Source organism: Eubalaena glacialis, chromosome 16, assembly GCF_028564815.1.
Source record: "Eubalaena glacialis isolate mEubGla1 chromosome 16, mEubGla1.1.hap2.+ XY, whole genome shotgun sequence".
NCBI classification, from domain to species: Eukaryota; Metazoa; Chordata; class Mammalia; order Artiodactyla; family Balaenidae; genus Eubalaena; species Eubalaena glacialis.
In genome coordinates, this window is record NC_083731.1 from 82,675,449 (window position 1) to 82,702,314 (window position 26,866).

General features: G+C 46.5%; 1 protein-coding gene across 1 annotated transcript in view; it reads right to left on the reverse strand.

The window, feature by feature from the left end:
• Positions 1–26,866, reverse strand: part of LOC133076394 (uncharacterized) — a 45,698-nt gene that overhangs the window by 11,260 nt on the left and 7,572 nt on the right. Inside the window, 9 exon segments of the mRNA XM_061170931.1 lie at positions 169–334; positions 2,786–2,845; positions 3,077–3,168; positions 7,458–7,576; positions 9,603–9,754; positions 18,739–18,844; positions 20,620–20,712; positions 21,923–21,989; positions 22,636–22,786. Of these exon segments, the coding sequence (XP_061026914.1) occupies positions 169–334; positions 2,786–2,845; positions 3,077–3,168; positions 7,458–7,576; positions 9,603–9,754; positions 18,739–18,844; positions 20,620–20,712; positions 21,923–21,989; positions 22,636–22,786 (1,006 nt within the window).

The following is a 26,866-nucleotide window of genomic DNA, read 5'->3' on the forward strand; positions in this document are numbered from 1 at the left end:
AGCTCCCCCCCAGCTCTGGGAATCTCCATCTGACAAGTTAAGCCTGAAACTAGGCCAATCCCTTATAACCGGGAAGCAGTGCAGAGCTGAGGTTCCTTTAGACAACATGCCAGGAGTCGGAGCCTGCGGGCCTGGGCAGAGTGGCTGTGGAGGCCGCCCTGCCCCTACGTTCTCTATCTTCTGCGCCATCAGAGGGGCTGGGGGTATTTAGCTTGCAGTGCATGTGCCCTGAGATGACATTCCAAATGATAATCTCCCCGTCGTAGCTGGAGGTGGCAAGGAGAATAGGCGGGCATTGAGCCACACAGAGGATGTCCTCCTTTTGCCCGTGGTTCTGGGAAAGAGAGAGAGAGAAACAGAGAGGGACAGAGTAAGAAATCCAGTCCCCAGTCACCCGCAGCTCACTTCCCTTCATTGGATGCCTAAGACAGAGGAGACAGAGGGGCCCCTCCTGTGGCTGCCCTCATTAAGGACTCTTGCAGAACCTGGTGGCCTGGCCCGGCCCATCCCAGGGGGGCAGGGGCATCCCTCCAGGTAGGAGTCTGCTTGCAGGTCAGCCAGAGAGGTGCTGCATCTCCTTGGGCCAGTTTTATCACCTTCCCCAGGGAGGTGTTACTCCTAGCAGCTTCCTTACCTCCCCATAATGCTGGCAAGGAGGTTATTCACAAGGAGCCCTCTTTGGGGCTGAAATCTTGATGGGAATGTGACAATGGAACCCAAGCACTGGCCAAGGGGGTCTGGCTTCCCAAGAGCCCCAGGTCTAAATTCCGGGGTGTGGAGTCCCTCAACTCAATTCCTCCAGGGCTCCCATCTGCCCCGCACTGTGGCTTACAAGTGCTGTTAGGAATTGGAATTGCCTATTCTCCTTGAAAGGAGGATTTAGGTATATGGATCCTTAAGAAAGATACGAAACGAAATGAAAATGTTTTTGGTTTTGAGACCAGTGCTGCAGAGTTCAAAGAGTCCCTGGCCATTATCCTTTCAACTTTCTCACTGGGGTACAGTTTCCTTGTGAAAAGAATTGGCTTCTCCCAGGGTTGTAAAGATCTTCTTTCTCCCTTGCCCTCAGGGACTTCCCACAGAGAGGCCCTTGTGGACCTATCCGTGATCACCTAAGAAGCCCCTTCTGCTTGAAAGCAGCTGGGAAGACGGTGGGTAGGACAGTTGGAAAAGAGCAAGTCAGTGGCCTCTCCTCCCCACAATCTTCTGTCTCCAAATCTTGCCTCCTTCTGAAATTGGTGAGCGCTTGTGTCTGGGCTTCTCCTTCGCTGGTCCCACTGCCTGCGGAATGAAGTTTACATGCCTTGGCACGGCTTTCAGGCTCTGATTTAGCTTTCCAACCTCATTTCCCTCCTGTACCTGGTGCTCCAGCCCCTCAAAATATTCATAGTCTTTCCAAACAACATGCTTCTCAGGCTTCCAGACTTGGCTCACGCTCTCCTCCTTTCCCCTCATCTAGACGGCCTTTCCCTACCTTGGCCTCCCAGAAAAATCCTAGTAATCTTTTAATATCCTGTACGATGTTAGAGCAAAAGTTAGTAGTTCCCACCTCTGGGTTTCTCCAGCATTTTATATTATTATTAAAACATTATTACATTAATTAATACATTATTATATCATCTGTCACATCGTATGATGATTACTTCCTTAGTTTATCTCCTTGCCAGTCTGTGAGATTCTGGGCCGGGAATCACATTTTATTCATGTTTGTATTTTCTGTGCCTACCCACTAAGGATGGCACTATGTCAGTGCTTGATAAATAGGGGGTTGAAAGAATTGATAAGTGAATGAAAAAACATTTGAATGAACTAACACTTCACTGGCTCTTGCATGACATAGGCCTTGCAATGGCCATGGCTTTCCTGGGGACATTTTCTGCAAACTCTGTTCTTTCACTCAACAATCACTCATCTGCAAACTCCATGAAGGCAGGGATCATGTGATGCCCACTTGGCTCGTCACTGCATGTTCAGTGAACAGCACAGGCTGGGCCCACATTTGACACATGCTGGTTGAATGGAAGCATATTAGTTGGGCAGCTACTATAAACCAGGCCCTGAGCTACATCCTGGGAATACAATGGAGAAAACAGTCAAGGTCTGTCTTCATTGAGTTTGTATTCTAGTGACGTGTGGCTTTTGGAATATTTACAGAGGCATAAGGTACGGTTGGGTGGTGGGAAATGGTTGTGCACAGTGACCTTCCTTTCTTACTGCTTGTCTTAATGGCTTGACATCCAGACAGTTTTGAGGGAGATCATTCAACCCTGGGAAGCTGTAGAAAGTTGGGGGCTAATAAGAATCCTAAGAAGTCCCCTGGTTATGGGCCCCTAAGAAGCCACAGGGCAGCAGGAATGTCATCTCCTAGGTTCCCTGGCCACCCAAGGACGGCAGAGTGAATGCATACGGGTTTGCATGCCAAGCAGAAGCAGGAAGTGGACGCTTCTTTGAAGAAAGTCACACGCATCACATCCTGGGCTGCCATTCCTGCACTCCAGGGCTCCAGGCTGAACTCAAGGAGAGCTGTGTGGATTTGCTCCTGGGCCTCCCGCCCCAACCTGAACAGAGGCCATCACTCTTCCTGGAGCAGGAGCAGCTGCCTGGAGCTCAGCGCTCCTGGCTCCACCTGGACCCCAATCATGAATCCCACCACAGCAGAGGCTCTTGAGATGCTGTGACCACCCTAGGCAGGCCTGGAAGACCAGGGGTGAGCCCCAGGAGTGAAGGACATCCCCACCAAGTGTCACTGTTTGGGTGGAGAGTCAGACAGTGGACCAGGGCTCACCAAGTCATCCTGCCAATGTGGCTATGGCTTCCGGAAGTGACGAAAGTCACATGGTGTGTCCTGTATCCAAAGCCAAACAGGAGATGTTGTACAAGCAGTAAAATGAGCTGCCAACACACTCACAATTTCAGAGAGAGACGTTGGCACATTTTACAACCCTACCCTTCACCCCATCAGTGATGTAGATTTTTGAAATGTCAAAGCAAATTCCCCTAGTGCCAGTGGGAATAAAAAGCAATCCACTCCTGACGTTTGGGTGATTGCATTTCAGCAAATCATATGCCAACTGACAAGCTCTTCTCGGATGGTCTGCATAGTTTCACCTCTGTAATAAGACCCATAGCTGATGCATGAGCTAAAACAAAAGCCATCAGCCCAGGAACCTGTAATACCAAAGGACAAATTCAACGCCAAGACCTCTCAGGCAGTCATGTCTCAAATCATCTGAGGATGTTAGGCTTAGGCTCTGACATACAGCATACTTTCAAATGAATAAAGAACTTACACTGTTTAAAGACTTTGGAAATCCAGGACCATCCAGCAGAGCCAGCAGGGGACATGAAATGCCACAGGTGGATTTAAAACGTAGTTTTAGTCAGCATTTTCATCTCCCCCTGTCTCTTAATCCCTTTTCCCATCTCTAAGCCATAAAAAAAGATTTTTTTTTTTTCCACAGAGATGCTTATGGATGGCATTTCACCTCCTCATCCCATTTAGAGAGGGACTACGGCATAAAGAGAAGGTGGGAGGAAGAAGGAAAAAAAATTAAAGGGCTGGACAGTTGACAATCTGGTTAATCTTCAATTAGGGGTGAGAATATTCGAGACCCAGCTGGAAGCCCCTGCATGCTGGGGAGGAGGGAACATGGCCAGCCTGCAGATCCCCAAAGAGGCCCTCTCTGCCCCTGATAGCTTTCATACCCTGTACTTTGTGAGATTGTGATTTATAAGAAATATCTATTTGGTCTTTGTCCACATTCTGGCTCAGAGTACCTAAAACCTTGCAATTTCCTGAGTGATGAGACCATGGAAGCTCTTCGCTCTTTTCCCATACCTTGCCCTCTGCATCTCTTCCATCTGGCTATCCCTGAGTTATATCCTTTTATAATAAACTGATAATCCAGTAAGTGAAATATTTCTCTAAGTTCTGTGAGATGCTCTAGAAAATTAATATAACCCAAGGAGCGCGTTGTTGGAACCTCTGATCTACAGCCAGTTGGACAGGACTTGCAAATGGTGTGGCAGGAGTCTTGTGTCTTGTAGGACTGAACCCTGACCCTGTGGAATCTGATGCTCTCTCCAGGTAGATAGAGTCAGAATTGAGTGGGATTGTAGGGTACCAGCTGGTGTCGGAGAATTGCTTGTTGGTGTGGGAAAAACCTCCACATGTCGGAATTGGGTACAGTATTCCTGTTTCAAAGTCCCATACTTTCACCACCTGTATCAGGAAGTTGGAAAAAGCAGCCTGGAGACACTGGCTATCAAATTAAAGAGAATTTGCATTTAGAGGTCTAGTGTCATAGATATGAAAGATGAAAGTTTACCCCAAAAGTTTCTGTACTTTCAATACAAGTTGGTTACCTGAGTGTATTCATTAGCTAGGGCTGCCATCAGAAAATACCATAGACTGGGGAGCTCAAACAACAGACATTTATTTTCTCACAGTTCTGGAGGCTGGAAGTCCACGATCAAGAGATCAAGGGTTTGGTCTCTTCTGAGGCATCTCTCCTTGGCTTGTGGATGGCCGCCTTCTCACCGTGTCCTCACAAGCTCTTTCCTCTGTGCCTGTGCAACCCAGCATCTCTTTATGTGTCTACATTTCCTCTGGTTATAAGAACACCAGTCAGACTGGATTAGGGTCCACCCTAACAGCTTCATTTCAAGTTGATGACCTCTTTAAAGGCTCCATCTCCAAATACAGACACATTCTGAGGTACTGGGCGTTAGGACTTCAACACATGAATTTGGGGGGAACACCATTCAGTCTACAGCACTCTCTGAGAAGATTAGAAAATTTAGAAATATTGGATGAAAATCTCCTGGCCACCTAGACTCAGAGAAGATAGGTGGGGATTGAATTCTGAGCAGCAAAATTTATTGACCACCAAAGCAAAGCTGAATGGATAGATGACCCATTTTCTGGGGAGGATATTTAAACCCTCAGCTTTAAGACATCACTCAGTCCAACTCGTTCCAGTCTTGTAGTTACTTTCTTTTAGCTCCAACCTTTGAGCAGCTTTTGAATGAGAATCATCTTTAAAGGGAGGTGAGTAGCATCTGTCATGACTGGTTGGGGTAAGTGCCCCCCACCCCCCCAGGAAGGACCTCCTCTGGGGCAGGCTTTCTGGATCCTGCACCCAGAGGCAGTGACAGTGTCAGAGGAGAAACACTTGAGGACAGCACTCTTTCTCAGGACTATTGAATGGTCCTTCTAGCCTGCCACCTTGTAAAAAAGGCTGCCCCATTGACATTAGAGAAACTTCTGGGTCTCCAAGCCAAAAACCTGACAGCACTGTTGTTGATTGCAAGTTGCTGAGATCAGTAGGGTATACTCTGCTTCCTTTCCTCTGTCCTTCTATAAGGCCAGGGTTCCCAGGGGTGTGTACAGCTCAGGGGCATTCATCTGTTCTTCTGAATATTTCAATAAACCCTTAGTGTTACTTTAGTGGTTTTAATCTTGACTTTACTTTACTTTAGTGGTTTCAATCTTTGCAAATATCCCGAAGTTCCACAACATGCAGTGATTTGTGATATGGTTGAGATCCCGAATTGATTTAAGTACCTGATGGCGTGGACGAATGAGCAGACAGCATGAGCTGGGCAGGATCAACACCCAAGGGAGGACCTGCCTTGCTGCTATGTGATTAAACACAGCTTTTTTTTTTTTGATTTCCCCAAGAAAGCCACCTGCTACTGCTGGTAACGGAAGTGAAAAGATTGAAGACTGAAGTGAGCAAGGGAAACCTCTCTGAAAATGACTTTAGGGTTCTATTTACAGAATCAAGAAAAGTCTAAAGGTGCTATGTATACTTTTCAGGTATACCTACCTCACTTGCATTTTGTGGAGGGAATTTCATGCCATAGCAGGGCTCCTTTAAGAATTTCACTGTCCCGGGGACTTCCCTGGTGGTCCAGTGGTTAAGACTCCGCGCTCCCAAAGCAGGGGGCCTGGGTTCTATCCCTGGTCAGGAAACTAGATCCCGCATGCCGCAACTAAGACACGGCGCGGCCAAATAAATAAATAAATATTAAAAAAAAAAAAAGAATTTCACTGCCCCATGTTGTTCTTCCTTTTGGAGATTCCCATCCATTTAAATATATTAAAATGCAACCATGTCCCCAATTAAATATAATAGAATTTTGCTAGTAAATTTTAAAACAATTTAAAGAATATAGTTTTAAGCTCAGTTGATAAAAAATTGTTATTCTTATAAACTTTGGTATTACATATAACTATGTGTGTGTTAAGTTGCAGCTCATAAGTAATGTGCTGTAAACATTTAATTGAGCATTTATTAATTTTCATTGTACAGTTTACAAGGATTTTCAGAGGCAAAGTTGGTGGTCCCTAGCACTCTGCTTATACAACTGAATGAACACAGTGTGGTATAGTGGTATTCATAAATTCAGGCTTCATCAAGATCTTGGGCTATATTCTCTCCTCCACAAATATCAAGTGTAATGTGGTTTAGATGTCATGAATTGTGACGGGGGGCATGATGATGATCCAAAGATTTCACACAGCAACAGATTTGCAAGGTGAGCGAACACTCAAATCAATAATTTAATTCAGTAAGTATTGGAGAGTTTATTACCAGCATGTGCCTAATACAGTAATAGCTGTGAGGGTGTTTATATCTCAATTCAACACCTGCCTACCACCCACCACTGGGGGAGACGTGCATATCAAAATAATGCTATTGAGGGAGACAGACTGTGTTACCATGGAATTAGGAGCCAAGATGCTAACGGAGCCATTCATTCTGCCTGGGTGTGGGAGGGGATCTAGGATGGTTTCTTAGAGGAGCTGGTATCTGAGTTGTGCCTTAAAGAATAAGAACGGTTTTGAGAGATCAAGAAGGAAAGAAGAGGGAAACATAGATGCTCTGATCCCTGCTCTCAAGTGCCTGCAGAAATTGTTTAGAGGCGAGGCTCACACAGGTGAAACAGAGCAGGGCAGGTGAGAACACACCCCAGCAGCCATGGGAGGCACTAACTGTGGGTGATCAGGAAGAGGGAGGTGCCTGCATGAGTCAGGGCAGTGAAGGCAAGCGTTTCCTGGCAGAGATAGGACTTGAGTTGGACCTTGAAGGATTGCTCAGGTGTGTGTAGGAAAAGAGGAGGAAGCAGGAAATTCTGGGGTGGAGATGAGAAAAGGTTGCACAGAGCCAGGGGCAGGAATGTGCAGGATGCTGAGAAGGTGAAGAGGTTGGCTTCCTTGGACTCAGAGGTGACTCTGATAAATTTGGAGAATAAATGCTTCTTTACAAGTTTGAACCCAAACTATGCAGGAACCCACCTTCTTTGAGATGAATTGAGACTGAGTCATCACAAAAAATTTTTGATCTACTTCTTTTGGTATTTAACCACTAATCTCTGGAGCAGAAGCTAGACAAGAACAGATGCAAAGACAGTCGAGTGTCACTGGGAGTGCAGCTCAAGTGAGTGTGCACATGAAGAGGACGTATCTGGGCTGTGATGTCCCCGATCATCCCCACTGAAGGTGGGGTTGTACTGGCAGCACACCACGGGCTCTTTGTGGGAAACCACTGGGTGAGGCTCGAGGGGAGATCTTGCTCGTGAAAAACAGAGAGGGGGGCGGGGGGAGAGAGAGAATGAAAACCCGAACTTAGTATGTGACACGCATACCCAGGATGAGGCATCGATTGCTTTATTAAAGAATAGTTAAGAGGGTAGTCTTGAGTTCAAATGATGGGTCTGTGACCTTGGGCAAGTCACTTAGCTGCTCAAAACTGTAATTTTCTTATCTGTTAAATGGGGATAATGGTATCTACTTTAAAGCATTGTTTTGAGGATTAGATGAGAAAACATATATACAGCGGTACCTCCATATCTATGGGGGATTGGTTTGAGGACCCCCTAGAATACCAAAATCCACGGATGCTCAAGTCCCTTATATAAAATGGCATAGTATTTGCATATAACCTATGCACATCCTTTCATATACATCTCCAGATTACTTATAATATCCAATACAATTTAAATGCTACGTATATAGTTGCCGGTATGTGGCAAATTCAACTTCAGCTTTTTGGAAACTTCTGGAATTAAAAAAAAATTTTTTTCCATCCATGGTTGGTTGAATGTGCTGATGCAGAACCCATGGATAGGGAGGGCTGATGTAATGTCCTGAGCACAGAACCTCACATAACATAATGGGCGTGCAATGAAGAGTAGCCACTAACCGTGAAAACTGATACCACGTCCCCTTGTCGGGGTAGGAGGAGTGTGATTTCGTGAGATTGCCGAGTGGACCTTCTTCCCTATTAATGTCCATCTTCCCCCATACCGACACAAACCATATCATCCCATTCTGAATGAATGGCAGTGCTTCTCCCTCACAGCAGGGACAAGGCCAGGCCAGGTCCCGGGGGGCCCTGCAGCATGCCTCCTATGGGTACCCAGGTGCAAAGGACCCACCTGTGCCCTTGGACTTTGCCTCCTGAGCCACGTCTGGGAGGTCAGCACACAGAATGGACAGCCCTTGGACTGAAGCCACCCAAACCCTTCGAACTCATTTCCTCATCTGTAAAATGGAATCCTTTATAGAAATTTTGTGAGGAGGAAGTGTGAGAAAGGATGTAAAATGTCCGGAGGAGGCTGGCATGCAGTAGACACTGACTAACCGAATGTTGGTGGCCAGCCTTCGCTCTCTGTAGTGCCCTGCGACGGTCAGCCATAAGCCCGGGCCACTAATAGACATCTGGGGGCTCTGAAACCTTAGCCTTAGTGCCAGAAGATTCTTGGTGTGGGCGAATCCTCTTCAAGGAAGAACGGGACTTGGCGTGAGGACGATTAGAACTTTTGGGACCACAGTCTGCCCACTTCACAGATGAGGAAACAGCAGGAGGCTGAGAAGGGTCAGCTCACTTGGTCAAGACCACAAGCTCCCGAGTGACAGAGCGGGGACCGGCAGACAGTATCTGGCACCTAAGCGCTGGCGCTAGGAATGAGGCTGCTTTTGCCATGAGGTGGAATTTCAGACACTTGGGTCCAAAAAAAAAAAAAGAAAGAAAGAAAGAAAGAAAATCAATCCAACAGGCTGTTTGTTCTACACAGTGATATCATGTAGAACAGAGAGCAGTTTGATTGACTGATGTTCCCGTCTTTCAGCTGGCTGCTTTGGCATCTTGAGTGAAGAGCCTGCCTCCGGGCCTGGCTGTAGTGATGGCCTGGCAGCGCCCCTGTGTGTCCCTGGGCGGCTGCCCTGCTTGGGGGATGGGGTCTTGGATGCGAGCACCCCTGCAGCCGTGGGACTGCAAGTAGGCTGACGCCTTCGGACTGAATAAGCAGACCCCGGGGCTTCTAGGACAGTTTCCTACCGGGGGAGGGCTGGCGGGTGGAAGAGGGCTCAAGGGGTAGACTCCAGACTTTTGGATAATATAGGGAGGTGGTGGCAGAGCAATTAGTGGGAATGCTAAAGAGAGCTCGCCAGATAGACACTGTGAGACAGGATGTGGGGCGTACAGCCCAGGGCTCACACAGAGACCTTAGCTGTGGATCATCAAGTAGAAGGTCGACTACAGCTGCCCTGGGCTCTGCAGGACCTTCTGGAGAGCTGAGCGCTCAGGGCCTACCTCAGCCTCAGGTGCACGAGGGCGACGGTGTCAGTGGCCACACACAGGGCTCTGGGGCGGGGGAGATAGAGGCAGGCCCCGGGCTGGCCCCGAGCACCGCTGGCTTTGGAGCAGGCAGTAAACAAGCAGCTCTTGGTCTCCAGATCCCAGATCTGAGGAGGAAGAGAGGAGAAGAGATGGGAGCTCTTGAACAGCCTGCTTTGCTGGGTTTCCAAAGCCGTCACCTGTTGGGGGGGTCTGGTTGGGCTTGAGGGAGGTTTAAACACTGCCCCGCTCCCGCCTCAACCAAATGAAAAGTCGTAAAAGGGGTTTCTTCTCCTCTGTTGTTTGTAAAGGAAGCACGAAGTGGGCACCAAGTTCCTGAACCCCGCTGCCAGGCCAAAGCTGCCCGAGCGCCAGGGACTCTGCGGCCAAGACACCCCAGAACTGTGCTTTACTCCCCCAGGAGGAGATGGCTTCTCTTCCCATGGACCCAGCTTCCACAGCGGGGGCTCACAGCATGGGTCTGACCTGGGGCTCGGAGCTACTGCTGTCCCCCAGCTATGCTCCCATTTCTTACTACAGGTCCTCAAAGCCCGCCACTGGAGGACACGGGCTACAAACCTCAGGGCGGCTATTGGTTGAGAGCATAAGCCCCCTGCCTGGGTTGGAATCCCAGCTCTACTGCCTAATGGCTTGTGTGGCCTTGGGCAAATTACTACACTCGCTTTCCCTCAGTTTCTTCGTCCGTAAAATGGGAAGAAGAATCATAGTACTTACCTTATAGAATTGTTTTAAGGAATCTGAAAATTTAATAAAAGATAGAGTGCTAGAAAATGGTATAAATATGGTTAGAATAATAATATTATTGTTAATCATTTATTTTAATTGGCACACAAGCCATGCCATGGTTCTTGTGGGATCTTAAGATACTGTGATCTGATGAGAGCTGCAAGGGATGGCTGCATCCCTGGGGAAAAGGGGATGGGTCAAGTGTAAAAATGGGAAGATCATGATCATCACAAAGGCAGCCTCGGTTAGTGAGTGAACATGTGCCCGGCGTTGTGTTAAAGGCTGTATATTTTACTCTTTGTTATGGGTTGAATTTTGTCCTCCCAAAATGTGTATGTTGAATAACCCCCAGTACTTTAGAATGTGGCCTTATTTGGAAATAAGGTTATTGCAAATGTAATTAGTTAAGGTGACTCATATAGGTGGCCCCTAATCTAGTATAACCGGTTTCCTTATAAGAAAGGGAAATTTGGAGACAGACACATACACAGGGAGAACAGCATGTGAAGATGAAGGCAGAGATTAGGGTGATGCTTCTACAAGCCAAGGAAGGCCAAAGGTTGTAGCAAATCACCAGACGTTAGGTGAGAGGCATGGAACAGATTCTCCCTCACAGCACTCAGAAAGAACCAACCCTGCTGATACCTTGATTTCAGACTTCCAGCCTCCAGAACTGGGAGACGACACATTTCTGTTTTTTAAGCCACACATTCTGTGATACTTTGTTACAGCAGCCCTAGCAAACTGATGGGCTCTTAAATCAACTTTGGGAGGGAGGCATTATTCACCGAATTACAGTGCGGTTAAGTGACTCAGCCAAGTTTACAGAGCTAGTAAATAACTAACCTAGGAGTCAACCTCTGGCCCATCTGCCTCCAGAGCACACAGGAAAATTTAAAGATTGAACTGGGTGGGGTGTGCTTGGGTGGGGCTTCTTCCTTCTTCCTTTGAGACTCTAGGAAGCAAATCAGCTATTGTGAGATTTGAAGACTTTACCCCTTAAGTCAGACTCTTAATTCTTGTATTTATACTGTTGATTTTCCTCTAGTTCTCCCCAGGAGTTAACACAGTCATTTTGAGTGTTCCAGCCTACCTTTTAATCTGTGATTTTAGATCATGGCATAGAAGAGGGAGCAATATATCCTAGGAAGTCAGCATGGGGGTGACAGTAGTGATCAAAGTAAAATAATCCCATGGAAAGAGTGACCCTGAAGGCTGCTTGTTCAAGGGGCATCCCCACCCCCTGGCCCCAATCTGGAGAATTGATTTGTTTGAAGATTCTCTTCTTTCTGGGTAGAAAGGTAACACACATCCTTCTTATCAGTCACTTGAACCACAATGGGAATCCACTTACATGTTAATTTCTTCTCAGTTCATGAGCTAACATTACTGAGAGAAAGAGGGTTTTGATGAGGGGAGGACAGAGGGAATTCTGGAGCCTGGGAAGAGTGATCTCAGTTGGGATGCTATAGAGGGACCCTGACAAGGTCAGTGAAAGGAAAAGGTAGGGAGAAGCTCTTCATAGTGATGTCCCCTAAATAAAAACAGCTACAATAAATTAAGCACCCCGGATGTAGCTAGTGTCTCTCCAGCACCCTCCTGTCTTCTGTTAAGAGAACGGCTTCTCTGGCTGTAAGCACTGGACAAAGGATCTGAGCCTGGTCAGTCTGTGTCCTTCCTTTAGGTTTTTCTGGCTGGAGCTGCTAGTAAGAGCAGAGTTGGGATGTGAGTTCAGGCTGTGGGCTTGGATGGGTCCTGGCCATTTGGAAGGAGAAAGCCATTCAGCAGTAGGTGTTGATGAGACCAATGTGAACCAAGGAGCAGAAATGCAAAGTGCAGGCATACAGCATGGGAACCACAGTGCCATCTGTCAGCTCAGCTGCCCATGAGTCCATCTGTCCTAGGATCTGGTTTCAATAACCAATAATTTCTCCCCCCTTTTCGTTATATAAGTTTCAGGTATATAGTATTACAATTTGACATCTGTGTACACTACAGAGTGATCACCAGCCCAAGCCTAATTGCCATCCATCACCATACAGTTGACCCTTCGTGCATTTCACCCACCTCCCAACCTCCTTCCCCTCTGGTAACCACTAATCTGTTCTCTGTGTCTATGAGTTTGCTTTTGTTTTATTTTGTTTGTTTTGTTTCATTTTTTTTAGATTCCACATATGAGTGAAATCATATGGTATTCGTCTTTCTCCACCTGACTTATTTCACTTAGCATAACACCCTCTGCATCCATCCATGTTATCAAAAATGGCAGGATTTTGTTATTTTTTATGGCAGAGTAGTAGTCCATTTTGTGTGTGAGTGTGTGTGTGTGTGTGTGTGTGTGTGTCACATCTTCTTTATCCATTCATCAGTGGACACTTATGTTGTTTCCATGTCTTGGCTATTGTAAATAATGCTGCAATGAACAAAGGGGTGCATATATCTCTTTGAATTAGTTTTTTCATGATTTTTGGATAAATACCCAGAAGTGGAATAGCTGTGTCATATGGTAGTTCTATTCTTAGTTTTTGTGAGGGGTCTCTATACCATTCTCCACAGTGGCTGCACCAATTTACAGTCCCACCAACGGTGTGCAAGGGTTCCCTTTTCTCCACATCCTCTCCAGCATGTGTTATTTCTTGTCCTTTTGATAATAGTCATTTCAACAGGTGTGAAGTGATATCTCATTGTGGTTTTGATTTGCCTTTCTCTAATAATTAGTGATGCTGAACATCTTTTCTGAGGTTTTGTCTCATTCTTTCAATTGGAACATATTTCTTTGTCTCCTCATTTTGCCTAATTCTCTGTGTTTGTTACTACGTATTAAGTATATATATATATATATATATATATATATATATATATATATATATATGTACTAAGAATTAGCTATCTCTCCCAGTCTTGAAGGCATGGTCTTATTTAGGAGCTGTCCTGTGGGGCTCAGAAGTGCAATCCTGCCTGGCCACTAGAGCCAGGTGCTTAAGGGGTGTCCCCTACGTGGGCTATGTGTGCCCTCCTGTTGTCATGGGGCTGTGGCTGCCTTGGAGTGCTGGTGGGCTGGTATCATTCAGCTGGCTGTGAGAGGCTGCCAGGATGCAGGGTGGGTGGGGCTGTCAGTGGGACGTACCCATTGGCGCTACTGGGTCACATGGAGAATTCCAAAATGGTGCCCACCAGCACTGGCATTAGCAAGGAAGCCTGAGGTCACGTAAATGTCTCCTGCCAGTGACTCTATCCCCAGGAAGCATCCCAAATGACTCCTGCTTCTTCAGCAGACACTTGAAGAGTAGTAAATGGGTGCCCTTCACCTATGAAACATACACTTTTCAACCTGGTGTTTTTGTGCTGGTTTTCAGGTTGGGTGAGTCCGTGCATGAGCCTTTTAAGAGCGGGGTTTTTGTTGCCTGCAGTTCTATAGTTTCCCTGGGTTTATTCTCCATTGGTTTTCAAAGCCGGGTGATTTGGGGGCTTATCTCTCCTATGCAGGATCTGGGGGCTGGGGTGCCTGATGTGGAGCTCGAATCCCTCACTCCTCAGGGGAAAGCTCCACCTCTTTGGGGTCCCTCCCAATGGTGCAGCTGGGGTGTGGTTTTCCCTGGTGAGCCCGTATCTCTGTCTCTCCCACGCGTCCAATGCTGTCCTTTTACCTTTTCTCGCGAGGCTCTGTTCATCCGGTTTTCAGATCTCTTTCTGAAGGAATTATTCCATTTGCAGTTGTAGGTTTGTGCCTGTGGGAGGACATGAGTTCAGGATATTCCTGTGCTGCCGTCTTGAACCCTCTTGCTTGTGTTTGGAGGGATGGGTTCCTGTCTGTTTGCTGGTTGTTGGCCTCTCTCTCTCAGCTTCTTACACACCTACATCCCTCATCCTGTTGCCTCCTCTGTCTTTAAACCAGCAATAGTGCACTGAATCCTTCAAATTCTCCCTTTTCAGCTTAAACTGTTTGAGTTAGATTTTTGTCCCTTTGACTCAAAAGAATCTTACCAGGTAAGGGACTTCCTTGGTGGTGCAGTGGTTAAGAATCCGCCTGCCAAGGCAGGGGACACGGGTTGGATCCCTGGTCTGGGAAGATCGCATATGCCGAGGAGCAGCTAAGCCCGTGCGCCACAACTACTGAGCCCACGTGCCACAACTGCTGAAGCCCGTGCACCTAGAGCCCGTGCTCCACAACAAGAGAAGCCACCACAATGAGAAACCTGTGCACCACAACGAAGAGTAGCCCCAGCTCGCCGTAACTAGAGAAAGCCCGTGCGCAGCAACGAAGACACAACACAGCCAAAAATAAATTAAAAAAAAAAAAAAAAAAGAATCTTACCAGGTAAAACTACTCTGCGGTGAGCACAGTTCATAAATTATCTTTTATGAACACGACTAATCTACAAGACAACCCTTTCTCCCATATTGCAGAAGAGTAAACCAATGTCTCAAAGAATTAAGTAACTTAGTTCAGAAGGACTGAGTACTTCACCCGAGGTCGTCCAGTTTGTGGTAGTTTCAGAATCTAAACTCAAATCTGTCTGTCTCCAAGGCATTCTGCCCCACCTCCTCCAAATCTGTGCTTCTCTGTCCACAGTGTAAAGTTACTGGGAAGCGGCTACTGGACTAAGGCATTTCCCAGCTTCCTTTTCACCCAGAGTCATGAACTCGGCAATAGAATGTGAGAGAAAGTGATGTATCATTTATGGCTGGGATTTTTTAAGAGGCAGATATGCCTTCTCTATTCTCATACCCATTGCACCTGGATTAAGAGGAATCTGAGAACCTAAGTAAGGTGGGACCCCCATATGGAGACAGCCCTGTTCTTGAAGGGAGAAAAAGTGCCCCTCACCAGGAACACTGGCACAGGATCGTTACAGTAGACAGAAAGAAACTTCTGTTGTTTCAACCTATGGAAAATATGCAGTTTATTTGTTACAGTGGCAAGCCTTACCTTAACTAATACACCATGCTATCTTCCTTCCAAGAAATAACTTTCTTTCCATCCTAATTCCTGTTGACACAAAACAGCTCTCTTTGTGGTGTGCAATATTAAATTCACAGAAAATAACAAGTGAAAATGGAAATCTCAATCTGTCACTTTACTCTTCTTTAGAGAATGCCAGAAACCAGCAGACTCCTGAAATGTTTCGTGTGTCCCCATGATTTAGAGACATGAAATATTTGGGCTGAAAAAATCAATCAAAGAACGAAGACTATTTGATCAGGCATGCTGGAAATTTAGCTGTTTGGTTCCTAGTTGATTAGTTTTTATTTGATAGAAATAATATATTCTGAAATAAATTACACACCCTATTTCCAAGATAGCATTTCAATATATTTTAAACACACTTTGGGAAGTGATTCAATATGCCTGAATCATCACAGGCAAGATGCTAATCTTGTAATCATGAGTTTAGATTGGGAGAAAATGGAGAGGCACTAGGAAAAGAAAATAGGATAGAAAACATGCCCTCACATACAGAATTATGATTATCTGATGGTGGCAAATTTCAAAAAAAAAGTGAAATCTCCAACTTTGTGGCCTTGGCGGATGTCTTTGTATAAATTTGATTTTCAAAATAAATCAGAAACTAAAGTCCATAAATCTTACCATTTTAATCAAATGTTCTTGGAGAACTGAATTGAGTTTGGGTCCTGTTGTATCCCTGACTGTGATCTCAGCACCTAGTTTTGTATAAAATATCCTCTTCATTGCCATGAGATACACAGAAGCCATGTTGGACCCTACAGACAGTAAAATCCCAGAGCATCACAGGGTACCTGTGCTCTGTCTTGGGGGCTTTTCTCTCCTTTGCCCACTTTTGCTCCCTTTATGATCTCATCCACTTCATGGTTTAAAATTCCATCTAAATGCTGATTATTCCCACATTTATATCTCCAGCCCTGACATCTCCCCTCAACTCAGGATGACTCTCTCCAGCACATCCACAACTGGGCCTCTGACCTTATGCTCCTCTCACCCACCATCTTCCTCACTGCGGTGTTTGGCTCAGGCCTAAACTCTTGGTGCCATCCTTGACTCCCCTCTCCCTCTCTCTCCCCTCTCTCCTTTAAAAAAAAATAACAGCTTTATTGCTATTTAACCCACATACTACAAAATTTGTATTTTTAAGCGTACAATTCAGTGGCTTTTAGCATATTCACAGAGTTGTGCGACCTTTACCACTATCTAATTTCAAAAAGTTTTCATTCCTCCAAAAAGAAACCCCATGCCCATTAGCAGCCACTCCCTATTCCCACCTCACCCCATCCCCTGGCAAGTACTAAACTCATTTCTGTCTCTGTGGATTTGCCTATTCTGGACACTTTATATAAATGGAATCATACAATACATGGCCTTTTGTGACTGGCTTTCACTTAACACTTGAAGTTTCTCAAGCTTTTCCGTGTTGTAGCATGTGATGGTGCTTCATTTTTTTTCTTGCTGAATAATATTTCACTGTATGGATGTACCCGATTTCATTCATCCATTCCTCAGTTCATGGACTTTTGGTTTATTTCTACTTTTTGGCTATCATGAATAATGCTCCTATGAATATTCATATGCAAGTGTTTGTGTGAACAGACGTTTTCAATTCTCTTGGGTGTAAACCTAGGAGTGGAATTGCTAGGTCGTATGTTAACTCTGGTTAACATTTGAGGAACTGCCAGATATTTTCCAAAGTGGCTGCATCATTTTAAATTCCCACCAGCGACGCATGAGGGCTCCAATTTCTCTACATCCTTGCCAACACTTGCTATTTAGCCACTCTGATGGGTGTGAAGTGGTATCTCACTGTGGTTTTAGTTTGCATTTTCATAGGGACTAATGATGCTGAGCATCTTGGCGTGTGTTTATTGGCCATTTGAATATTTTCTTTGAAGAAACTTCTGTCCAAGTCCTTTGCCCATTTTAAAATTAAGCTATTTGTGCTTTTATTGCTGAGTTTTGTATGCTAAATGCAAGTCCCTCATCAGAAATATGATTTGAAAATATTTTATCCCATTCTGTAAGTTGTCTAATCACTTTCTTAATAGTGTCCTTTGAAGCACAAGTTTTTATTTTTGAGAAAGTCCAACTCGTTTTTTTTCCCCCTTTAGTCTCCTGTGCTTTTGATATCATATCTAAGAAATCATTGCCTAGTTCAAGGTCATGAAGATTTACTCCTATGTTTTCTTCTAAGAGTTTTATAGATGTAGCTCTTTTTACATTTAGGTCTATGATCCATTTTGAGTTAACCTTTTTATATAGTGTGAAGCAAGATATTCAAGTCCAAAATCAAGGTGTGGATAAGTCTGGTTCCTTCGGAGGCCTCTCTCCTTGGCTTGCAGATAACCACCTTCTTGCTGTGTCCTTGCATGGTTGCCTCTCAGTCTAAGTGTCCTGACTTCCTCTTCTTATAAGGACACCAGTCATATTGGATTAGGGCCCACCAGTATGACCTCATTTAACCTTCAGTACTTCTTTATAGGCGCTATCTCTAAATACAGTCACATTCTAAGGTACTGGGGGTTAAGACCTCAACATAGGAATTTTGAGGGGACACGATCCAGCCCTTAACATCTATCAATCCTTTATTATGTGAGGGGTCAGTGAGCTGGTTTATGCATCTGTACAAAGCAGTGAATCTGATCTCCTTCCCAAGGTTCCAGCATTCCTCTGACTCATGCTGCTCTAAATCCCCACCCTCTGGCCCTGTGACAGTCCAGAAAAGAAGGTGGATGAGTCATGAAAACGTGTCATATTCATTGGAAAAGCATATGAGATGATGGATGAAATAAATCTGTGAGGTTTTTTGTTTTTTTGTGTAAAAAATAGTGTATTCCAAAGATAACAGAGTGATTGAGTTTTAGAGGTAGACAGGACCCTCGCTAGAAAAAGAGGTGTGAAGGCAAACAAAATAAGGTGGTAATGTCGCTACCTCTGCCAGGGTCAGAAAGGTTTAAATTCTAAGCTTTATAGACAACGTTTCAGAAAGGGCCCACTCGCCCTAGTGTGTTACAAGAGAGGGTGATAACCTCTAGTGGCAAGGGACTGTGCCTCCCTATGTCCCCATTCTGTCCCCAGATCCCCTTCTCCATCCCCCAGCCTGCATTCTCCTAAGACAAAGGGAGCATTTGGACAGAACGCAAGCGGAGGCCCCAATGCAATAATGTTAACTCCTCCCAACGAAACACCAGGTATAGAAAGTTCTCTAAGAGGCTGCCCTTCCACTGCCTACATATTCTCCTTTTCCAAAGCAAATCCCCAAAAGTAAATAACACTTGAGTATCTGCTAATCCAGAGGCCCCAGAGGCTACAGAGAGGGGAATGAAAACATGAAGGCAACACCTTCTCTGTCTGAAACCGCATTGGATAATGCATCAAAACATAGAGGGCAAAGACCTTAATCGTGTTGTCAGTGGGCGTGGAAAATATTTTGTTATCCTCAGCAGACACATGGATGCAGATCACTGGAGCCGTGTGGCTTTCCAGCATACCTGTTGGTTTTCTAGAATGGAAAAAGAACAGATGAACACCAAGCAGTTCTATCTGCGATTTCTAAATAAAAATGCAAGACTAAACTTGTCCCGGATTTGGCAGCTCTATTCAGCCTGAGGAGGGTTATGTCTCCCTCTGAAACGACACTAGTACATATCTTGTGTGATAAAAGGTCTGAAGCAGACAGTACCCAGTTATAGCAGCACAACTCCAGGTGAGATGAAGCCCTGAGCTTGGTTTCTCCCATGGCTGACAATATCACTATAAAAGGAATAAACACGGAAGAGCGCAGCGTGGGGTGGACGGATTCCACGCAGGTTGTTGCTTTGTGCAGTATTCAGATCCGGCGTGAATGTCTTTTTAATAAGAGTTTATTTTAAGGAGCTCTGAGGGATCACAGTGCCCCGAGGGGCTCAGGCTGGGTGTGTAGTGGGCGGGTGAGGAGGTGGGGAGAAGGGAAGCAGGGCTGAGGTCGAGGGGGAGAGAACAATGTCTTTTTATAACCAAGTCCCTGGAAACTAAGCAAATTGTTCTCAGTCTCCAGACACATGGGAGTCTAAGGTAATAGAAGTGAGTAGAAAAATCATGTTTCTTTCTTTCTTATTAGGCATCCGACATTGTGCTGAGTGCTCTACATAGAAGATCTCATTTGCTATCTTTACTATTACTCCAGGAGTGGGTATTCTTGTTATCGCCTTTATAGAGGAGGGCATGGAAGCTGCAGCCCTTGCTCAGGATCACTCAGCTAGAAAGGGACAGACGCGGGACCAGATCCCACGTGCTCACTGCCACGCAGAACTGCCCCAAGGCTGAGAGGGACAAGGGTCACCTTGCAGTTCCTAAGTGATGCCTGTGCAGAGGCTCAGCAAGGAAACTTGGCTTTCCCTAGATGACTGGTTCTTATCCCAAATCCCACTATCAACTCTCCATTTCCCCCTCTCCTTCCTTCTCCAACACTTATCAACAGAAATGACACAGGCTTTTAGAAGCCAGGTTGCGTTTGAAACCTGTCTGCCACTACTTCCGAAAAGTTACTTAACTCCTCTGAGCTTCAGGTTCTTCCTTGGTAAATGGAGTTGATGTGAGGATTAGAGAGAATGGATATGGCGCATAATGCCCGGTACAAAGTAGGTGCTCAATAAAATGACAGTTACTGTTATTTCCAAGAAAGCGTTACTGAGACTTGCTCTGGAGGGGCACACGTGAGAGGTAGGGGCCCAATTCTAAGGAGGATGATGATTACACATCGAGGGGGTGATGGCAACAGTTTGCTACCCTGCTACCTCAATTCCAGGCTTTCCAGAACAATCCCTGTTTTCTTAGGTCAGTTCTGCTACACCTCAGGGGTGGTAGAGTCCTTGATTCAGATGGGGTTAAACAACTCCAGTGGAGAAGTGAGTGTAAGCTTAGGGCCACCTGAGTGAGGTGCACAGAAAGGACATTGATTATACATAACAATCCCTAATCGCTCTCTACAACTGATCATCGTTCATTGTAGGGAAGATAGCAGTCTGATCAAAGAAAATCTGTCTGATCATGAGTGAATGATGGCTCCACACAATCTCTTTGTCCTTGCAAAGTATTTGCGTTTTAATTGAGTTCCTTATTAACCCCAAAGAATGACTCTTTAACAGCCACAAGCAGAAGTTTTCCAGGCTCTGTGTGTCTGGGAGATCAATTTTGGACAGGGGTTCTTAAGTTTTTCTAAAGGGGAATTAGTGATCCCCAGTCCTGCCCTCCTGTACTTACTAGGTCAAGGGCACCGTTGGTTGGAGAAAGACTTACCCAGGCAGATAAGGATCCTAGACTCTAATTATTCGATCCATTCCACCTGTCAGCAGCAAGTTCTTTCCTTTACAGATGAAAATGCCTTGACTCCTTTATAGATGCGAAAAACTGTTTGATCACATTCTGCTCGCCTTTGGGGCAAACCGAGGAATGCTTGGCCTTTTCTTGCTTTGACATCTTTTCTAACATCCTTTATCTCTTTCATCTTTTGCTTGGCAGTTTGTTGTTCCCATAGTGCGCCCTAAAAATATTCACAGAAAAACAAAACACAGTTTCTTAACATGATCAGTCAATTTCCTGACAAGTTACTAATTTTTAAAGGTCTCGGGCTCACTTTCAGTGATGACTAGTGTTTTCTTCCTTTTCAACCCCAGGTGTTAAACTATAGATAGTCTGAAGAATGAAAATGATGTTGTAGGAAAAGCAAGGTTTTCCCAGATCTATATTGCGTGCCAGGCGCTGGGCCAGAGCCTCTCCACACACAATCTTGTTTGAACCTCACAGAAACCCAGTGGGGCAAGCACCTTTACCGCTACCTTATAGGTAAGAAAACTTACACCTGGAGAGGTTAGAAACTTGATGTAAAGAAAACAGTAGGGCCAAGGAGCACCGTCTGACCCCTAAATCAGGGCCTACGATTTTCATCAGCCAACCAGCCAATTTCATCCTACAATTATTTTGACAGATATTTTTAGTCCAATGACTTTTGGGCTTATGAATCTACTGAACAGTAGAGTCAAAATAGTAGCATCATACAGAAGCATCACACAGAAACGCTCGAGGGCCTTCCTGTAGGTTTTAGACGTTGGTCTTGAGACAGGCTGGGACCTGGGACCCTTTACTGGAGTGCTTGCACTTAGATAAAAGTCTCCTCCAGAAAAAAAATACAAAGTAACTATAAGGGACTAAAAATAACTACATGGGTGCCCAGCTGGGGCAATTGTGAACAGTAAGATACAAAAAGGCCATCAGCTGCCATTTCTGAGGTGGGGAGAGCAAAGCAGGGTACCGTGCATGCTCCCTGCACACAGCACCACCAAGGGGGTGGGCAGACCACCTAAGCCACCCCTGTGGGCCTGACCCACTGATCTCTGCCCCTACCCAACCCCTATTTAAGGAACCATCTCCCCCGCTTCGGGAAGCGAGCAAGGACACCTGTTACTTGTTCTTGCTCCCTTCCTGCAGTCCCAATAAAGCCTTGCCTGAATTCCTCATTGGGCCTCTTATAAATATCTATTGGTTAAAGAGTCCAAGGACCCGAGCTGGTAACGGTCTCACCCGAAGATGATCACACCCTTACCAGCGCATCTCCCGTCCACCCGTCTGGCTTTCCCCTCCGACCGCAGCCTTGAAGGTGCCTAAAGGACCTTGGAGGAAGAAGGTGAAGAACATTTGTCTTCACCCCCTCTCCGTCCCTCTACCCCCAAATAAGAATCCTCTTCCGTCGTTTGTGACTTCAGCAATGGGCCGAAGGATAATTGGTTTGGTCTGTGTCTTGTGCCTGTTATCACAAATTACAAGCTCAGCTCTTTTCCGGGACTCAGGGAGAAGAATGTCGTACTCAGAAAAGTTCAGTCAAGGCGGGTGGAGGCTTCACCTCCCGAGGGTGGAGCTACTGCCACCCAGCGGGCCCACGTGAGGTAGGACAGAGGTAGGCCTGCCGATTTCCCCGGAGAAGTGGGAAATCTCTAGCTTGCACTGGAAACCGCCAGAACTGTACATGTTGGTACCCAGCTTCAGAACATGCTTTACACCTGTCTGTGGCTGCTGGGCCCGTGCCTGCCTCTCAGGGCCTCTGGTTTAGGGCGTGTTGGAAGGATTGGGCAGGTGTCTGGGGTGGGGGAACGAGCCCTCATCTTTCCCCTTGTGAGCTTTTCTGCAGAGTCATGTGGCTGTTCTCCCTTCCATGAATTCTGACAGGGAAGCAGAGTCATTTCCGAACGACTGGGGTCTGTGGCTTCCACGTTATTTGGGGCTGTAGCCTGAGTCCGGAGCCACCCCTGGCCGGCTTACGGACAGTGGGTTGAGGGTAGGACCCTGCTCTCCGTGGCTCCTCCCCACAGGGGCCAAGGGCTGGGTCGGGTAGTGGCTCGGGCCCTGTCCTTCCTTCCCCCTTTAGCGTGCAGCGGGAAGGTAAACAGCCTTGAACTTGCAGCTCTTTCATCTGCCAGGCAGAGGGGAGAGGAGGGCAAGTGCTGAGTGTAGATAATTACTTCAGATGGCAACATGAGCCTGTGTATCTGGGTGGGCACTTGAAATGTCAAAGCAATGCAGCAAACCCTTCACAAACACCAGTTTGACACTTTCACCCCTCTTGTTATGAGCAGAGACCTGAAACGTCTAAGCAGGTGTGTCACTTTATTTTTATTTTTTTAAGCGAAGGGAGAGCAGCCAGTTCATTTGCATGATCTCTGGCAGTTCTTTACCAATGGAGCCAGACAGAGATACATGTTTAAGTGGTTGTCATGGAAACCAGAGCACATTGCTCTCCCCCAAGGTCTGAAAGACTGGATGATGAAAAGTTTAAGCAATCACCATGGAAACCTAGAGCAGATTCAAGGCGGGTTCAGATCCCAGAACACTAACTAGCAGCTAAGTCTTCAGGTTCTGGGGTCCTGGTGGAGGGTGAATTCTGACAAGCCACTGCAGCTTCAGGGCTGAGCCAGAGGCCACGTCCACAGTCACGGGCTCAGAGCATCCCAGGGGGTCAGCACTGAGGTGAGGGTGTTCCCCCAAAGCTCAGACCTTTACTCTTCCTGTTCTGAGATGACCTTGGGGCCTCTCCTGCTTACCTCTCCCTATATTTCATTCCCTCCACTCCATCCATTTCCTCAGTGTGGCAGGAGCCCACAGATCTGCTGTCACAAAATGAGACCCTGCTCAGGTTTGCAGGAGAGAGGACATTCGAGGCCCAGCCTGGTCTATGACCTTGACCAAGACATGTCCCCTTTCATGTTCATGAATAACCAAAATAAGCAAGAAAGTCCTGCCTTCCATCATTGCAAGTAAACAAATGCACTTGAAAGCACTTCCTATGCCACAGAGCCTCTGTGCCATTCTTGGTCTCTTCTGTTATGGTTTTTCCCTCTTGCTGGAGATGATCCCTTTTGGGAATAGCTGGCTGATCTGAAGCTGAGTTTTGAAGTCCGGGAGTATGTAAAGGGGGGTCCCTAAGGGGCTGTGGAAGGGGACCGACCAGAAGTGGAGACTGGAACTAATTTACAGGGGGTTGTGTGATGGGGTGAGCCATCTACCTTTTCTCCTGACAGGGTTATGGTCTCCAGTGACCACTCAGGGCTTGGGGTGCTGGGGCTGTAGCATATGGTGGAGTGATGAGTGTGTGGGGCGGCATGTGAGGGAACACATACATACCCGACTGAGCATGACACAGGTGTAGGACGCTGTGGGGATGTGTCGGGGGGGCGGACGGGGAGACGGGAGGAGAAGGGCACAGGAGGAAACGCTTGGAGAGCTTGTCATTACAGAATCTCAGCTCTCCTGGTGTGAAATGCTTCAGAGCACTGCTTTGGGAGAGACATGGATTTGTTATGAATTCTGACTTCATAAAGGAACCCATTCAATAAATGTTTATCGAGCACCTATTTACGTGCCATGTGCTACTCTAAGCGTGTGGGACAAAACAGTGAACAAAACAGACAAAACCCCTGCTTTCGAGGGGCTTGCCTTCCGATGAGGGAAGACAGATCACAAACAACAAACAGAATAGATGAATTAGATATTATATTAGAAGGTGATTAGATGCATAGATTTAAACAAGGGCAGAACAAGGTAAGAAAAATAGGGATTGCCAAGGGCAGGGGCTGGGCTGTTCCAATATATAGTAAAGTGGACAAGGAAGCCTCACTGAGAAATGACATTTGAACAAAGACTTCAAGGGGCTGAGGGAGTGAGCGATGCAGACATTTGCAGGGAGAACCTTCCAGGAACAGGGAGGAAGCAGTGAAAAAATCCTAAATATATTCAAGGAAATTGTGTGACTGGCACAGAGAGAAGGAAGGAAGGAAGTAGGGGCAAGTCAGAGACATAAGGGTCGGGCTGACACAAAGGGCCCTGGAGGATTTGGACAGATCTGACTTTTCGTTTTACAGCATATCTCTGGTTGATGCGTGGAGAATAGACTATAGGGGCAGGATGGAAGCAGGGAGAGCAACGAGGCTCTTGCAGTGATCCAGGGAAGGGAAGATAGTGGTTCTCACTCGATGGTAGCAGTGGGGCTGGGGAGAAGAGGCCAGATTCCAGGTGTATTACGAAGACAGGGCCAACAGGTCAGAATAGGTTGCGAGAAAGAGGAGTCTAGGGCGACTGCTAGATTCTGGGCAGAGCAGCTGGAAGGATGGACTTAGAGCCAACTGAGACGGGCAAGACGGTGTGAGGGAGAAGATCTGGATTCAGGTTTGGGTTTCATTTTAATGTCTGTGAGATACCCAAGTTGGAGAAGTCCTTTAGAGATAGATCCAAGGCAGCTGGAAATACCAGACTGAAGTTCAGGGAGGGGACCAGACTGGAGATGTGCATTTGGGAATTGACGACATCATCAAGCGAGTGATGCAGATGTGGAAGAGAAGAGGACCAAGGGCTGAGCTCTGGGGGCTCCAACATTACGTCATGGATATTACGTCACGCAGAGGAGCAAGTGCGGGACTCAGAGAAGGGGCAACAAGCAGGATGAAAGGGAAACCAAGAGTGGCTGGAGTCCTCAAGTTGAGTGAAAGAAGTTCAGGAAGGAAGCCAAGTGACCTGCGGCTTCAAGTGTTAGGAGAGCAAGTGGGATGAGGCTCGGTCACTGATTCAGCCACACGAGGGGCACTGGTGGCCCTTACAAGAGGGATGTTGGTGACATGGCAGGGACAAAACCGGGTTCGAGTGTGTTTTAGACAGGCTGGGAGGGCAGGCATAGGAAAGGGCAAGTAGAGGCAACTCTCCCAGGAGTTTTGCTCCAAAGGCTCCCCCATATTCTCATCTTGGTACGATGCCGGGCACATCATAAGCACCCAACACAGAGAAACTATCAATACAGTGATGATGACTGGGGGTTGGGGTGGAGTGATTCTTTCTACAGTAGCATTATCTAGGTCTCTAGAGAAACTTCACAGTGGCTCAGAGCTGTCAGCAACTGTAGTGGCCCGTGCTTTCCGTGATGTGAGAAGGAGGAGGGGTGGACAGGGGCCTTACAGCAGAATGACGATCTGTGAATCTGAGCTGGACAGACCCTTGTGTCCAACTTCCATGTTGAACTGGAGAGGAAACTGAGGCCTGAGGGCACTGCTCTGAGAGTGGCAGAGCCAGGGCTAGAACCCAGAGACCCTCCTTCCGGATTCATTGATTTTTGTTCTGTCACAACGAACACTGAATTCTGAGCGTCTTCAGTCTCTGAATGCTGACTTTCAGTTTCTTAGGATTCCTATCCATTACCGTTCTAGAAAACCACAATTCCCTAGTTCCGGGAAAGTCTACTGAAAATTCCCAAGAAACTTCATACTCACAGCACATCTCTTTCTAACATTTTGGTGATTTAAATGTCAGTGAATCAGAAATTGATAAAGGAAGCTTTCCTTGAAAGATAAATGTGAGTTCCAAAGCTGTGAATCAGAGGTGGACGGGCCTCTGTCAGATTCCTGTCAAGAAAGAAGCAAGGTGGTGTTTCATAGGTGGCTGAGGCCTTGGACACGACTCATTACTGATTTTCCATGATGTTCAGTGGCCACTGGAGCAAGATTCTAAAGGAAAGGAGGAAAAAACCCCGAAGATTTCAGCTTTCCCAAAGCTCAGAAATGCTCGGGCGCAGCTCAGCTGAAAGGCTTCATAAAAGAAATGGCTGTCACGACGTGGGTGGCTGACGTCTGAGTTGCTGAAGATGGTGTTAAATATCTTATTCATTACAAATGCGTTGTTTGGTGAAATCAGGCCCTTAAAATCCAAGCGTGGGGCTGGGGATGGAGCCGGGAGGAAGAGTGAGAAAAGGTGAGGGCAGTTAGGAGGGCCAAGAGAAAAAGGTAAAGATCATCCCAGCAAATGAAATACCTGGAGAAGATCTCGTGTAGGAAGAGACCCAAGTCATAACTCCCCTCTGGGTGATGAACACACAAGCCCTGTCTTCCCAGCCTTCCACACCCTGTCTGCTGGGCCGGGCTGGGTAGTGGGCATGCGTGTCTGTGTCTGGCCTCCTCACGTGTTCTTTTCTCAGGCCGCTGCTGCCACTGCCACCCAGATGTGCAGGGACCCC